This window comes from Fusarium subglutinans (assembly GCF_013396075.1).
Source record: "Fusarium subglutinans strain NRRL 66333 chromosome Unknown NRRL66333_c0000009, whole genome shotgun sequence".
NCBI classification, from domain to species: domain Eukaryota; kingdom Fungi; phylum Ascomycota; class Sordariomycetes; order Hypocreales; family Nectriaceae; genus Fusarium; species Fusarium subglutinans.
This window is the reverse complement of record NW_023502072.1, coordinates 43,224-59,036: the sequence shown is the minus strand read 5'-3', so window position 1 is coordinate 59,036 and position 15,813 is coordinate 43,224. Positions and strand designations below refer to the sequence as shown.

The 15,813-nt window shown below is 51.4% G+C and overlaps 5 protein-coding genes across 5 annotated transcripts; 2 read left to right on the top strand and 3 right to left on the bottom strand.

Annotated features, from left to right (window-relative positions):
* Positions 1 to 61: 61 nt before the first annotated feature.
* FSUBG_1574 (cytochrome P450 monooxygenase 3A7) lies at positions 62 to 4,564 on the bottom strand (the record flags this gene model as incomplete). The annotated part of the gene is made up of 7 exons (XM_036679255.1): positions 62 to 295; positions 358 to 841; positions 906 to 1,690; positions 1,752 to 2,092; positions 2,272 to 2,369; positions 2,847 to 4,297; positions 4,439 to 4,564. The coding sequence occupies 7 exons, from the start codon at positions 4,562 to 4,564 to the stop codon at positions 62 to 64; spliced, it is 3,519 nt and encodes a 1,172-aa protein (XP_036542835.1).
* A 1,255-nt stretch (positions 4,565 to 5,819) lies between these two features.
* On the top strand, positions 5,820 to 7,076 carry FSUBG_1573 (presilphiperfolan-8-beta-ol synthase; the record flags this gene model as incomplete). Its single annotated transcript, XM_036679254.1, has 2 exons — positions 5,820 to 6,079; positions 6,131 to 7,076. 2 exons carry the CDS (start codon positions 5,820 to 5,822, stop codon positions 7,074 to 7,076), a joined length of 1,206 nt encoding a protein of 401 aa, XP_036542834.1.
* Positions 7,077 to 7,495: 419 nt separating this feature from the next.
* Positions 7,496 to 10,854, bottom strand: FSUBG_1572 (Cu2+-exporting ATPase; the record flags this gene model as incomplete). Its single annotated transcript, XM_036679253.1, has 2 exons — positions 7,496 to 10,670; positions 10,733 to 10,854. The coding sequence occupies 2 exons, from the start codon at positions 10,852 to 10,854 to the stop codon at positions 7,496 to 7,498; spliced, it is 3,297 nt and encodes a 1,098-aa protein (XP_036542833.1).
* A 916-nt stretch (positions 10,855 to 11,770) lies between these two features.
* On the top strand, positions 11,771 to 13,196 carry FSUBG_1571 (ABC1 transport; the record flags this gene model as incomplete). Its single annotated transcript, XM_036679252.1, has 3 exons — positions 11,771 to 12,290; positions 12,386 to 12,771; positions 12,852 to 13,196. The coding sequence occupies 3 exons, from the start codon at positions 11,771 to 11,773 to the stop codon at positions 13,194 to 13,196; spliced, it is 1,251 nt and encodes a 416-aa protein (XP_036542832.1).
* Positions 13,197 to 13,538: 342 nt separating this feature from the next.
* Positions 13,539 to 15,676, bottom strand: FSUBG_1570 (trichodiene oxygenase; the record flags this gene model as incomplete). Its single annotated transcript, XM_036679251.1, has 7 exons — positions 13,539 to 13,652; positions 13,866 to 13,980; positions 14,063 to 14,490; positions 14,546 to 14,808; positions 14,866 to 15,228; positions 15,290 to 15,376; positions 15,433 to 15,676. 7 exons carry the CDS (start codon positions 15,674 to 15,676, stop codon positions 13,539 to 13,541), a joined length of 1,614 nt encoding a protein of 537 aa, XP_036542831.1.
* Between the last annotated feature and the right edge of the window lie 137 nt (positions 15,677 to 15,813).

Genomic DNA, 15,813 nt, shown 5'->3' with positions numbered 1-15,813 from the left:
AACACTGATGACACCCTATTGACGAGGACAACCAATTAAGGTGTAAGTACAAGCCAGCCCTTTAGCGTCTGATGAAGCGCAGATCATACGCTGGAGGTGTCAACATGAACTGTTCCGAGCCAGTAGAAGCCCTGATTTTAGCCTGCTCCTGGGTCTCGCCCGGTTCGGGCACGACCTCCCAGCGGAAGTTCATGATCATATGTGCCAGGAAGCACACCATTGTTACCTCTGCGAATCGCTTGCCAATACACTGACGCGAGCCGGACGAGTAGCCGATAAAGTCCTCGTACGAGACCTACATGAGTGAGAATGTCAGTACCCGAGTCGGAACTAAAAGGACAGAAAAGGCAAACTTACAGTCACCTTTTTGTTGCCGTCCACGTCTTCAGTCTCGCGAAGGTGGCGTCTTGGGTTATATGTTTGCGGGTCTTCCCACTTGAAGGGGTTGACCCCAAACGCCGCCGTGTCTAGGTGCACGCGCGTGCCCTTGGGAATGGCAACGATGTGCTGATGAACCTTGGCCTCAGATGGGTTGGCGGAGTCACCATCCCACGTTGTGTAGCTAAGCGTGGTGTCGCGAGAGGCCACGCGCGTCATCTGCATGGCTAAGTCGCGCATGCGGAGTGATTCAATAGTAGCTGCAAGGACTAGAGGGAAGTTTGCCATCTCCTCGTAGTCGAAATACTTCAGTGGCTTCGCGTCTCCCACGCTTTCAGCCTCGTCCAAAGAGATACTATTCACCTTTCTGATCTCATCATATAGCTTTTCTTGCCAATCAGTATTCCTGGCGAGAAGTGACAGGACCCAAGTTAGGGTATGAGAGGATGTTTCGTGACCAGTCCTGAGTTATATGTTAGTCAGAGTATACATGGTGTAATACGACGTTGAGTGCCTTATTGACATACACCATGAAAGAGAAAATGTTGCCTTGGACTTCCTTGTCTGATAGACCGACATTAGGCGACACGTATCCCTTCTCGGCCTTCTCAGCCTTCTCCACATCGTTCTGGGAATCGACCAGCGCGTCAATGAGGTTCCTATACTTTCTCGACCGACCTGGGACCTCCGCGATATCCTTCATATCCTCAATTCTTTGCCTTGTCTCAGCCTGCGCGTTCTTGATATGAGTGATGAGGGATCGCTGCGCCCAGCCAGCGCGACGTAAATACAATGAAGGACTCCATTCCAAAAACCACAGCGGAAGCATAGTTTGTACAAATGGCGAATCCCATACAACTTTCAGCGTCTCGGCGAATGGCATCAGGTCGTTCTTGGCGTTGCGCTGCGACTCCTCTGCCGGATTCCAGGGTATGTCAATGTCAAACCACGAGGCGCCGATGGCACCTAGTGTCACTTTCAGCATGGTTTCTTTCATATCTCGTACTATGGGAGCCGCCTGCGAATTTGCGGCCGCTGGATAGATGTGCTCTTCGCGGAGTAAGGTTCTCCACATATTGCGCATGTTGTACCATCCGTTCGCCATAAGCTCGTTATTGAAGACTGCCTTGACGACACGCTTGTGTCTCTCATGCTGAGCGCCATTCTGTGCCGAAGCGAGCTGTAGCCCAAAGGTATTCAGCATCCGATAGCGGATCTTCTCAAGAGGCTTGAGGAAGATATCGCCGTTACGACCGATTTCGCGAAAGATCTTTGGCGATCCGAATAGATAGGCCACGCCATTAGGTGAAGACTAGTAATGAAATATATATGTCAGTAATTTCTCTTTCTTGAGAATGGGAAGAGTTACTCACGGCTTCGGTGATGACGATCATATCGGAGCGCGCGTTGGCGAACTTCTTAAAAGGATCTTTTAGGGTGAACTTCTCCATGGGGACCAGGATGGGAATGCGAGGATACCAAGAACGAATGACGGACTCGAAGATCATGACGCCGCTGTGAATCGCGGGATGACCATTGCGGCGGACCTTGAGGACGGTGCGCGCATATGCCGCTAGCCATTGGAGCACGATGATGACGGGAAGGCCAATGATGCCGATGAGCAGGAGAGGGGAGGCCATGGTAAGGTGAAGACTGAGGCTTGTCTCACGGATAATGAAGGTGAACCGAATTGAATCAGCAGCAATGGAATAGACTTAATCACTTAAGGTCTTTTCAAAGAGAGCTTTAGGATGTCCTGAGAAGAATGTTCAGGACTGCTACTTCACCTTTGGTACGACCAAGACCAGCTAGATCAATGTCTCCTGAAGTACTGATATATTGAGAAAAGACGAGTATATGCCCGAAGTGGTACTGGTTCCAAATATTACTTACCCCGATTATTTTTATGCTGCTTGTGGTCGTCAGCTGTGTCATCGCCGGGCAGGACGGAGGTATACTCAGAGCAGCAAGTTGGAAGACGTGAGACGGGGCTAGATCAGGGCGGAGGTGAGCCCAAAGCGGCAACTGTCCATCGGCCGGCTTCCAGTCTGAACGAATCGCCTGTCAGCACTGGAAGCGCGTCTGACACCTGGAGTTAGAGAGGCTGTACTCTCACCTGCAGCATTCAGCCCAAGATAGATGTTGAAAGTCATACAGTGCATACGGAAGTAGAAGTGTTGGCAATTACAGTTATCTGACTTGAGCCTTATCATTTTGAATCATCTCGTAGCTGTATCAAACTCTATGAAACCTCAATGTTGGATATCTCGATCCGGCATTTGACATGTCTGTCTGAATAGTCTACCGAAAGTGATTGCCTCTCAATCGTCTATTCCTGGAGTAGTCCGTTTTCCCAACCCATATAAACTATGTATAACTAATTCTATGGTACAAGGGCTCAAGAAAAGTGGCGAAATGACAATGAGATCAGAAGTTTGTTAGATCTCTTTCGTAGAGCCTGGACTAACCTCTCATGCCAAGGCCATGCATTTGCGCTTATAGTCCCCTCAGCCATGGTGATTAGATTGCCGAGCCTTGTCGCGCGGGACTTTATCAGGCTAATGACCAGTTCCATCTCATCGTCGTCGTCGATCTGCCATGCACCCACCCCGGGCTGCAGCATCTGGGACGATCGGGACAGGGATGACACTTCTAGCCCCGTGCGCGATGGTGTTGCCATGCCCTGCATATCTAGGGCAGCAGTAGCACCGTTGTAGCTGGCCTTATAATTATCATCGTCGCTTCTGCTACGAACAAAACGCTCGACTGCCTCCAAACTCGTCAATATCCGATCGCACATAGTCGTTATAAGCATGACAAAGTCTGGCCGGGACCAGCAATTACCGCAATGGACAAGAGAATCGCAACGGAGAAGTATCATCTTCTGGCGTTTCAGGATCGTTTGCTGGGTCATGAGAGGCGACGTTAATTGGCATGTTGCTTCGGCTGCCCTCGTGCTTGACCCGGACTCTGATCCCGACCAGGATGGCCCGGACGAGTATGAAGAGCCCGCTGACGTAGAGTTGGGAGTTGATGCTGTCGATGGGCCGGCGATGGGATCGCCCCAGACGAGCTGAGCCTGCATTGTCTCGTAGATACTCACGGCTGTCATCATGCAGCAGCAAGATGATGAAGAAGAAGAAGTAGAGGTAGCAACTGAGCCTGATGGTGTTGAGGAATGGGTCGTAGTTGGCCGGGCCTCGGTTGTGACTCTATTAGTGTCGTGGGCACCGCTGGGAGCCACCGTTGTAGAGACGCGTGACTCATCCATCAGAAAGTCCATTGGGTCAATCCCGTATTCGAACAGGCTATCAGCGGATGACGATGAGTACACTGATGTGTGATTGCTCTGTTTGCTATCGTCTCCTTGAGCCGTCAACGCTTCGGCCGTAACACCAACACCACTGTAGCCTGCCCGACTTTTTGAGACAGCCGTAGGCGTAGGGCCGGGCATATTACCAAAGAAGTCTGGATCGAATTGTGGAAAGACTGATGGCATCTGACCAAGGGAGTTTGGGAAGAGTGTGTCGAGAAACAGTTGCTGTGCATCTTCAAGGCCCATGTCTGGCCCTGTTGTGATGTTCTTGGTGTTGTCATTTTGAAGTGAGGGCTGGGGGGTGGATACGACCCTTGGTTGGTCCTTGGGGGATGCCAAATGTGTTGACAATGGCGATGATTGTCTCATAGACTGCGCTCGAGACCGAAGTTTGTGCCTCCTCGCCTGGTGCGCCTGCTTCTGTTGGTTGACGATTGTGTTGTTGTTGTCGTCGTCGTTGTCATCGTCATCATCATCGTTCCGTGACTTTGAACCACCACTTGCGACGCTGGACGTGCGCCGTTGAGGCCTCGAGATGACCAAGTACTCGCATTTCCGGTTCTTGGCAACGCATAGCATACAACCGTTCTCGCCGCTCACGCACTTGGACTACAGGCAATGCACACGTCAAATCAGTCTCGTTGTTGTCAAGTGAGGATGGAGGAAGAGGTCTCTACGGTTTATCTATCAAGATTCGCCGACTGGATGATGATGATGAATGTGAATGGCCGCGATGTGACCTACCTTTTGTGCACGGCATCTCTCACATGCAGTGCGCATGGACGTCCTGTCCTTGTCAAAGGGCGGGGCGATCTCCACGCTGAGGAGTCGGTCTCCATCACCAAACGTTTGCCGTAGGGTACTAAACATGTTGATTTCCAGTACAGGTACCTCAGGTTTGCTGGATAAATTACCTATCGAACGAACAGGATCAGCAGTATATGTAATATGCTGGATCAGGCAGTGACTGTGACTGTCTACCAGTGGACAAGACAGTGGTGGACTTTATCGTCCTACCCATGCATGCTTGCGTTCTCCACGCCTCTCCCCTGTGCCTTTAGCCGAGCTTACAATTACACAGTGGCATACTGGGTCGCAGATTGCAAAGGATTAGCAAAGAAAGTCGGAGCGGTTCGCCAATATGTCCTGCGCGGTTTCGAGCTTGTATGTAGATAATGCTCACCTTCCAAATTCCCCATGAACAAACCTTCTGGACCCCGATTATCGAACGCTGAAAGGTCCCTAGCCCCCAAGGGCAGCGGGGCCACCCGTCGATTGCCATGTCCCGCCCCAGTCACTGTCAATTTCAGTACACCCAAACCCCTGGATTCGGCAGTGGGTCGCCGAGGTAGGGGTGCTGAGGACCTAATCTCACCAATCTGATATCAGCGCGTTTACTCCGTCGAGGGAAGGGATACCATCGATTTCAGTAGGCTTCCCGCTGCTTGTAGAGGCTTGTTCACCCCGTGGCCAATCGAGTATCTCCTTAGATCGGGACCGACAGGGAACTGAGCTCAACTGCTGAATATACAGGGGTTCAGATGTAAGCGCTACTCCCTAAGGGCATTCCTGCTCGTATCCCTCTGCACTGCGCCTCTGGGAGAAAAATACAAGACCCTTGATGAGCTTAGCTTACATAGAAATTCACCGGTGACCCACTGATCCAGGGTCAGTTTTTTATCTTCCCTTCCAGACTTCCTATACGAGTATCGTCGTCGCAAGGGACTGATAAGGACCATGCAGAACGGAACATATTGAGGCTCACGTCAGCTGACCGGAGTGTTATTGCTTAGGGCCTTTCGGGAGTTTGTCCGGCACTGAACATAAGCAACCGGATCAAGTCTCAAACGGACGAATTCGTTGCTAGTGTCGGCACATGAACGCTTTCGCAACGTTGTAATTCCTTTTCCGCAGTGGCGGCGTCTTTCCCAATCGAGACTCCAGAGCCACAGCCTGCACGAGTAGATCCCTCGGCGAACGCCACGCCTTAAATGTACCAGAGATCTGCTGCTGCATTATATGATGCTTCCATACATTGACAAGTTTCAGACGCGTTTGTGAACCTGACATAAGATTACTCATTTAGTAAGTATAGAGCATCCAAATCTAACAACAGAGTGGAATCATGGTCAAATTCGATAGTGGTTCTGAGTCCGAGATGACGAACGGGGACGAGGTTTACATCAACACGAAACATGAGGTCAAGTCCAGAATGGCCAACGGGAACGGGGTCCACAACGTCCCCGACCATGACCAATTCAAAGATCGTGCTGAGATGGAGGTTCTCATGCTTCCCGACCTCTTCAGCTCACTCATGTCGGTCCCAGCCCGTGAGAACCCCCATTATGCCAGCGTTAAAGCCGACGCAGACGAGTGGATCTCCTCGTAAGTTGCACTCGGCGCCTCAAGCAGAACTCTTTGACTGACAGTGTAAAGCGTGATCAACGCCGATGCCAAATGGGCCAGCAGAAACAAACGGGTTGACTTCACCTATCTGGCAAGCATCTGGGCTCCCGACTGCAGCGCATTCGCCTTACGCACGTCTGCTGATTGGAACTCATGGGCCTTCCTGTTCGACGACCAGTTCGACGAAGGTCACCTCTGCAATGATCTGGATGGCGCCATCAATGAGATTGCCAGGACACGTGAAATCATGGAGGGTACTGCCCCGCGGTATAGCGCCGACTCAGAACACCCTATTCGCTACGTGTTCCAGACATTATGCGATCGCGTTAAGCAAAGCCCAGAGGGCTTCTACGCGGGAAAGCCATCGTCAGAGCGTTTCTATAGGCGCTGGATGTGGGCACACGAGCTCTACTGGGACGGGTTGGTCGCACAGGTTCGGACAAATGTGGAGGGTCGGTCCTTCACACGTGGCCCGGAGGAGTACTTGGCCATGCGCCGGGGCTCTCTCGGTGCCTATCCCGCGCTGGTCAACAATGAGTGGGCCTATGGTATTGACTTACCAGAGGAGGTAGCGGACCATCCTCTCGTGTTCGAGATCATGGTCATCATCAGCGACCAGATCCTGTTAGTCAACGACATTCTCTCCTATGAGAAAGATCTTCGCCTCGGGGTTGACCACAATATGGTCCGCCTGCTCAAGGCCAAGGGACTCTCAACCCAACAAGCCATAAACGAGGTCGGAGTTATGATCAACAACTGTTATAGACGCTATTACAAAGCCCTTTCGGAGCTTCCATGCTTCGGCGAAGAGGCTGACCGCGCGCTTCTTGGATATCTCGAGGTTGAGAAGAACCATGCCCTCGGCAGTCTGCTCTGGAGCTACAAGACGGGCAGGTATTTCAAGAGTAAGGAGGATGGTGCTCGGGTCAGGAAAACGCGGGAGTTGCTTATACCAAAGAAGATGGCGGCGTTGTAAGGTTACGAGCGAGTTGGGATACAATAATAGTAGATCAGAAGGATAGCTAGACTGAATTTTCGAGTACATTGAGCGTATATGCATATTGTTCCTTAGATGGTTGTTTAGTCACTAAAGAAAAGAGATAATGCATTGATCTGCTAGATTCTAGTCTCCACTGTGTTTTGGCTTGTAGATGGCCAAATATAAAATAAAATCACTGACAGCATAATATGCTGCCTACAGTGTGCTTCCAGAGCGTTGCTTTCAACGGATAGACCTGATAGCTGGTGCTTGCATTTCGCACCTTACCTCGACCGCACAGACGTGACTGTTTGGAAATGTAGTCTTTTTGTAACTGCATCCGTTACCGAGATTAAAAACCCATCAAGTAGACCTAACTATGATAGTGTATATCAAGATAAATGTTGATGACATACTCAGCCTTCTATGTTCTGTAGTGGTACATACCCAACATGTTCCACCTTGCCTCTGCGTCCCATCATCTCCCTTACCCACCCGACGATTCCTCTTCCCCATGCCCACCTCTCTGACCTGGGCTCACTGCCGCCGTTCTTCGCCATCTCGTCCATCCAAACAGGCCTTGTCCAAGAGTTGAGCATCAGGCTGCTGACCACCACCGTGACACTGCTAAACGCCATCGCAAGACTCGCCATTATAGGATGGACGCTGAGCCCGAACGGAAGAAAGAAGCCCATGGCAATAGGGAGGCCAATAGCGTTATAGACGCATGCCCATCCGAGATTAAGCTTGATACGGCGGAATATGGTGCGCGTTAGCGCCAGTGAAGCCGGGATGATCATAAGCTCTGTCGGCCTCATAAGCACCATATCCGCCGCCTCCATCGCGACATCTGTTCCGCTGGCCATAGCAATGCCCACGTCTGCCGTCACGAGCGCCGGAGAGTCGTTAATCCCGTCGCCGATCATGCCGACAACCTCACCGCGTGCCTGGATCTCTTTCACGATATCTTGCTTCTGATCGGGGCTAACGCCAGCGTAAACATTGTTGGCATCAATACCCACGGCAGAGGCGACGGCAAGTGCCGTAGACAGTTGGTCGCCGGTCACTATGGCGGTCTTTATGCCCATGCGGTGCAGGACTGAGATAGTCGCTGCAGCGTCCTCTTTAATTGTGTCGGAGAGGCATACATGGCCAGTGTAGAGACCGTCGATGGCAACGAAGATATTGGTGGTCCCAGCACTGCGGGTATTGCTCTTGCCCTGTGATATGCCCTCGTCAGCCGCCAGGTTGAGTTTCTCTGCGGCCTCGACAGCATCCTCAGGAACAGTGATACCATTGTCCTGCAAGAAGACGAGATTGCCGACCAGTACCATGTATCGTGACCGATTCGCGGTAGCTGGCTCGATGGTCACACTGACGCCTTTGCCTACGACTGCTTTGAAGTCTCCGACGCTGCCATCAATGGTTCCTTCGGACGAGATACCTAGCTCATTCTTTGCAGCACCAAGAATAGCCTTGCCCACAGGATGTTCGCTCCCCATCTCTGCTAAACCGACAATGGACCACCACAGTCGTTTGCTGACCTCGCTTCTTGCCCATTGCGGGACAAGACCCACGCTGGCCACACTCATCTTACCGTAGGTAATCGTGCCGGTTTTGTCGAGAACAACCTGCGTGACCTTGGTTACACGTTCCAGGACAGCACCGCCCTTGATGAGAATTCCGTTTTCTGCACCGACCCCAGTACCGACCATCACGGCCGTTGGCGTAGCTAGTCCAAGAGCGCACGGACAAGCAAAGACAATGACGGAGATACACAACTTAACACAGACTACGACTTTGCCACCACTATTATCTTCGAGGAAGATCTCCGGGGAATGGGATAAAATATGACATAGGACCATCCATACAAGGAACGTACCAAGACCGAGGATAAGAATCATGGGAACAAAGTAGCCGGCTATGGTATCGACTAGCTGCTGAATGGGAGCACGGGCAGTTTGTGCGTCTTGTACTAGCTTGACAATCTGACTTAGCTGGGTATCATGGCCAGCCCGAGTAACGCGCACGTCAACGCGCCCATCGCCGTTAACAGTGCCTGCGACGATACTATCACCAATGTACTTCTGAACAGGCATGGCTTCCCCGGTGACCATACTTTCGTCAACAAATGTAGTCCCTCGAACCAGAATGCCGTCTGATGGAATCTTGTCGCCGGGTCGGATGACCACAATATCGCCAGCCTCAAGTAGTTCTGTTGGGATGACCTTTTCCTCCCAAGCAGAGACGCCAGGTTCATGAGACTCAGATGCCTTGGGTGTTGGGGGCTCGTCAGATGACCTTGCCCAGCTCTCTGCTGCCTTCTCCACGGCGATAGGATCAGCATAAATGGTAGCTGTGGACGGAGCTAGGGACATAAGACGAGACAGCGCCTTAGAAGTCTGACCTTTAGCCCGGTTCTCGAGCCACCGAGACAGTGTGATGAATGTGATGAGCATGGTGCATGTGTCGAAGATCGTGGAAGGTTTAGAATGTGGCTCAAGAAGGATTGAGACGAGTATGGAGAAGACGCTGAAAAGGAAAGCACATGAGGTGCCGAGAACGACGAGAACATCCATTGTTGGCGATCTATGTTTAATAGATTTGTACCCAGAGATATAGAACCTCTTGCCAATCCCGAACTGAACAGGCCAGGTGAGAACGAGACATACGATGTCACCCAGAAATAGACCAGGTATGAGTTCGAATCGTCCAATGTCTATCACTGGGATCGCCATCGGAATAATCATGCCGATGAAGAGGACGGGGATCGCGAATGCAAGCGACGTCCTGAACGCTGTCCGCCACTCGGTGATCTCGCGCGTTTTGGCCAGCGACTCAAGTTGCGCGTTATTATCCTCGCCACTTGCAACGAGGGCATTCAAGCCCTGCGCCTCTATAGCCTCAACAACGCCACGTAGGCCTATCGTCCTGGGTTGGTAGACGACCGTCAGGCGATCCGTACTGAGGCTGAGAGATGCGGACCTGATGCCCTGGACTGCAGTGAGGCCTTCCTCCAGAGACTGGGCAGTGGTCGCATCCTTGCAGCCGAAGACCTTGAGCTGAACGGTACAGGTGTCTCCTCCCTGATGGACCAAGTCGCGCTGTGTTGATAGAATAATAACATCGAATCCGCGATCGTCGATAATTTCGGCTATCTTCTCCGCTGAAAGCTTCGTCTCGTCATGAGTAATGACAGCTCGTTCCGCCAAAAGGCTAATGTTGAACTTGAGTACGCCAGCCACGCCATTGAAGCCGGCTTCAACAGCAGACGTGCAAGCGCCACACGTCATGCCCTCAATGGCGAAAGTTGTCGTCGCAGTAGGTGCAGACTCAGTTTCGTTCCCAATCACAGTGCTCTGGTCGGAGAAGTGGTTGTTCCATCGAGTAGTCGCGGGGTTGGAACGATCGGTCGAGAGGACCTCAGCATCAAATCCACGGTCCTCGATGATCTCTTGTATCTTCTCGGCGGGTATGATCTCTGGGTCATGGGTGACGACGGCGCGCTCCATTACCAGGCTGACGGAGATTGTTCCGACGCCGGCAACGCCTTTGAAGCCTGATTCGATGGCCGACGTGCATGAGCCGCATCTGTTGAGGGTACAATGTTAGCTTTACAGAACGGAATGAACAAAAGTCAATCGGCGACGCACGTCATGCCGCCGACCTGCAGCGTGGTTGTTGCCAGATGTGCGCTCGTGGGCGCTGGAAGCCTGCTGGCACTGGAATTTCCGTCATCGCCATCTTCTGGCAGACGCATATAGGTTTGTCCCATCGCAGCGACAGCGAAGGCGACAGCAAGCAGTTCGCAGGGCTTCTGGCCGTGGAGCTGTAGTGGAGGGCCGCAAGCGCGCCAGACCACTAGTCTACCAGCTGAGACGCTAAATGGATCTCAAGGATGCCGCCAGATCACGATGACTAACTGACTAGGCTGAGTACCGGGGGTGTCGTTTGCTGAGGTGCACTGAGAAGACCGGCTTCTTCAGGCGAAAGTAAGCGATGAGGGAATGCGATTATGAGAATGTTCCGTAAGCCAGAAGAGAAAAGAGAAGGAGGAAGAGGAGAAATCCTGTTTCTGGGTGACACAACAGAAGGTCTCAGCACAACTACCTATCTGATAAATGAGATTGGGGGCGGGCGCTTAGGTACCTTAGTCTCAACAGTACCCCTGTCTCTCTGCTAGGGTCCCGTCTCGGTCCACTCCATCTCACCTCAGACGCACGCTGTAACCAAGGTAAGGTACCTACCTAGGTAGTTAACGGCAGTGGACCTGAAACGGCAATGTCCCGACCCGTCGACCCTCTGTGCCCTTTGCGGGCTAGCTTTCCTAGCGTCCGCCCTACCAAGCCACACGTTCCCTTCCTAGTGCAGTGCTCCCCAGCATTGATTTAGCATATGCGACAATGGCGGGCTTTGCCTCACTTGGGCTGGGGTGAGGCAGACATCGTCTTGCTTCTTCTGGCATTCTCCCGGATAAATTAAGGCTGAGCATGTCGGTCAATCTCTTTGGCAAAGGATCAAGGCCTATTCCACTGGATCATCTGTCCCAATTGGATCAGTGTTATACGCGATACTATATGTACGGCTTGTTCTAGATTGCGACTTTTACGATACCGCCGCTTCATCCCTATTGCACGTTTATCGCTATCATTTGATCTTCTATTATACAATTCGTATGTGCTTGGCTCGCCATGTCCATCGATCTTGATCATCAGACCCCCTCCGACGTCTTGAAGTTGAAGACACCGGCTGTAACCATAGCTGGATCAGACGTTTCGTTCGACGACACCATGTCAACGAGATCCTCCCGCTCCAGTGTCCCGAGCGAAATGACGGGCCCTCTAGCAACAGATGACAAAACGGAAGAATCTGAAGAGACTAAAGTCTCTGAGATTTCCAACAGAATTCTGGACGCCATTCTCGAATACTCCCTTCACAAGTTCGACACCACCGAGGAACTGCATAGTGCCGGCAGACCCAAGTTCTTAGCCGTCGTGTCACGCTTTGTCAGGGCACGGCAAAAGGTGGTCATGTGTCTGCCGGCATTCCCGTTCAAGTCAGCAAATAAGGTCGAAAAGGTGCTGGGCAACCTCCCAGATAAGGCTGAAGAATTGGCACTTGCTAGACTAAACTCCATATGTGTCACCATTGGTCAATTCTACGAGCCGGGGGCCGAACTGACTGTCATCTCGGACGGCCTGGTTTACAATGGTATGTTCATCCTCTGCATCCCTCGCTCGAAGCAGGGTAAAAGCTCCCATGGCTACTCGCACATAACTAACGCTTGTTTTTGAATTGTTCTCCAGACTTGCTGGGTATTTCCGATCAGGAGACCTGGCGCTATGGGTCGGCACTACGGGCCATGGCCGAGCGCAAGGGCTTCTCTCATCTCTCATTCTCCCGTTTACAGGATTTGGTCGCAGTGAAAGGCTTACCCAATGACCTTAATGAGCTCACGTACGTTGCCAATGCAACTAACTTCCGCCGAACCCTATTCAACAAATATGGCCGGGACGGTGAGCTTGATATTGACCACGAAATCGCCGTAAATCCGGACACTCTCGGGACATACAAGGGGTACTGCCGCTTCCTCAAGTCAGATCTACAGCACATCTTCGGCCCAGCCAAGAGCAGTGCTAAGTATAGGAAGGATGTCAAGTATCTGGCCAAGCAAATGCTGATCCGTGGATATGTAAGTTCCTAGTTCACTAGTTTAGTCATTTCGATATCCATCCGAGCTTCTATGGCTAACAGAATCTCTCTTGTTGCTAGGCCTTTGCAGGAGCCGTTAAAGCGCGCTTCCCGAACTATCTGCGTCTCAGTATTCACCAATCCACTGGCGAACATAAGATTTCTATTAGCCTGCTTAACACAAAGAGCGGTTTCACGACGCCATGGCATTGCAGCGTTGTGTTGATGGCAGATGGTGAGTGGCTTAGCGGTCTTACGGTCGACTTCAAAGCCGATCGGCTTCTGGAGCTCGTCGAAGAGGATGGCCGGCCGAGCTACTTCAGGGAGGTCCTCCGTCAGAGACCATACCTGATGGAGAACGCGAAGCCGCGCATAGTGATTCAACCGGAGCCACAGGTCCATAGGCCCAGGATACGCGCATCCTAGGTGCCTGGAGTGGTTAGGCTATAGCTTTGACTGCTGTCATAGCCTGGAGTTACCGGTGTACAAGAACCGCTCACCCTCACTTACTGAGGGCTAAGTTCGACTCGAGGGGGCCCTGTCTTAGATTCAATTCTCTACGAACCAGTATCAAACCGGACAGTTTTATAGACTTTTAGTAACTTATACAAGAATGAAACGAGATACCTACCCTACCGAGCGTGGAAAGACACTGAGCGCACAACCGAACCTCATGTGAAATGCGAACTATAGCGCCTCTACAGCATTCTGTTTCTTCTTGATATTTGTGGTTGGAGCGATTATTGGACACTGATCCAAGACGCTTAGTTACCTTGCATCCTTCCTGGGAACGCAAAGCCCCTGTTGGTTCATGTGGTGCAGGAGGGCAGTGACTTTGACGCGGTCGAACTCTAAACCCGGACCACCCATATGCGCCATTGACTATCATGGGTTAGAGCCTGTATCACTACACAGAACTTAAGCTATCGAGTATTTTGAAGGCCAGTGTCATGTATCTTTCTTCTTTCTTCATCTAGCTATGTGTAGTTCTTATGTACAGTCCCAAATCGTTGCCTTAGCGCCATAGAATGTCATTACCCCGAATCACGCTATCTTGATGTGAGTCGAGATATGTCCTTTCTTCGTCTGTAACACCACCAGGTCATGGTCATACGTGAGATCCTCAATCGTAGTCTCGAAAAGTTCAGCTTTGGGAATAATTCGAATCGCCATCAGGGCGGCCATGATGTAGATCTCGCACAGCGCAAGACTGTCAGGCACATCTGTTAGCATGAAGACTTCGACTAGGACATGCCCCGTACTAGACATCGGGCAATAGGGATGAGACTCACCTCTCGCCAACGCAAACCCTAGATCCCTTCGAAAACGAGATGAGGAACTTTTGCAGCGTATAATCAGGCTTGCCGTCGGGCAACAACCACCGCTCGGGGTTGAACGCATCGGGGTCCGGAAACAGCCGCGTGTCCCAGTGGTTGATCATGGCCGTCATGCTTACAGGTGTGCCTCGGGGGATCACAAATTGCGTCTTTTCGTCTTGACTTTTATAGTAGAGTTCCTCCTCACGGGCTATGCGAGCTGATCGAGCGGCAGCCCCTGGTTGGTGTCTCAGAGATTCCTGAACGAGGGCCCAAAGGTATGGTCTCTGCTCGAGCTGTGCCCATTTGAGATTATTGGGATCAATGCCTTCCAGGTCTTTCATCAAACGAGCATAGATCTTGGGTTGGTGAAGGAGGTGAAACGTCATGACTGTGAGGATAGCCTGGATCGAGTTAGTTGCCCAAATTCGACATGGCGACTATGGTGAGAGAACTGACCGCTGTGGTTTCTGTTCCAGCAACAAGAAAGACAAAGCCCTCGCCCGAAAGACGATAAATAGTCTTCTCTTCTTCGGGTAGAACGTTCGAGTTCAGAATCTCGTTGAATACACGGCCGCCATCGGGATTTGCCAGGGCAGTCTTGATATACGCTGGGATAACATGATGCATCTGGTGCATGATCCTCTTGACATCGTCGCCCATATAATCCGCGAAGATGGGGAGGATATCGGCCAGTCGCCTGGCAAACCCATTATGGCGCACTATTTGCCGTCTAGTTAGCATGACTGTCTAGTAGGAAGAGAGCTCTCTAAACGTACTCATGTAAGTGGTTGTCAAGAAGGACGAGGTCCAAGTCCCGAAGTTGGGCTCCCAGCCCTCCTGTTCAATGAAGCCCATAGGCTCTCCAAATGCATACTGGGAGAATACATCAGCAGTGTAACAGTTAAAGGCGCCCTTGACTTCGAATGCCTCCTTGCCTGTCCAGCGCAGCATCTTCTCGATAGCGAGCTTAGCGTAGTTGTACACTTCGTCTTCAAGCTTGAGGACCTGTCCGCGTGAGAAGAAGCGTGCATGGGCAGCCCGACGTTTGCGGTGGAGCTCATGCGGTCCAGCAGTGCCGGTTGCCATTGAGACTGGTCCAGCGCCTGCTATTTTGAGGTGATGTTGCCATTTATCGCGGACTGAGAGAATTGTAAGCGCAAGGGTTTCATTGAGGCGAGGAAGCCAGTTATAAGAACGTACTTCTACCTGGCTTTCCCGTGTAGATCTCATCGGCAAAGTAGGGGTCGGAGCAGTGAAGTTCGTCAGGGCTGACGCGCACAATAGGACCTTCAATGATTATTAGTTACTTCAAATTTATCAGGAAGTCCTCGTCAAGTGCTCACCATACTGCTCATGCATCTTTTCTATCCTCCTGCCATACCGACCCATGAGGATCCAGTCATAATAAGCTTCATATACATAAGAAGCAGCCGCAATTTTGGGACCAGGGAATTTAGATAGAGGGTGAAAAGGAGAGATGTTGTAAAGTGCGAGCGCGACTCGATAACCAAGCCAAACTCCAGTAAGGCCAAGCAGCCCTGAGGGGCTCAGTAAACGCTCGAGAGCGATTGAATTGAAGTTGTCCATGGTCAATAAATGGTATCCCAGTAATGACCTTGGGAGAATCGAACTAGACACCAAAAGAGACGGCACACAAACGAATTCTATGTCAATAGACTCTATATATCGATGGTCCTTCTCCACTGAAATGGCCCGGCGGGCAA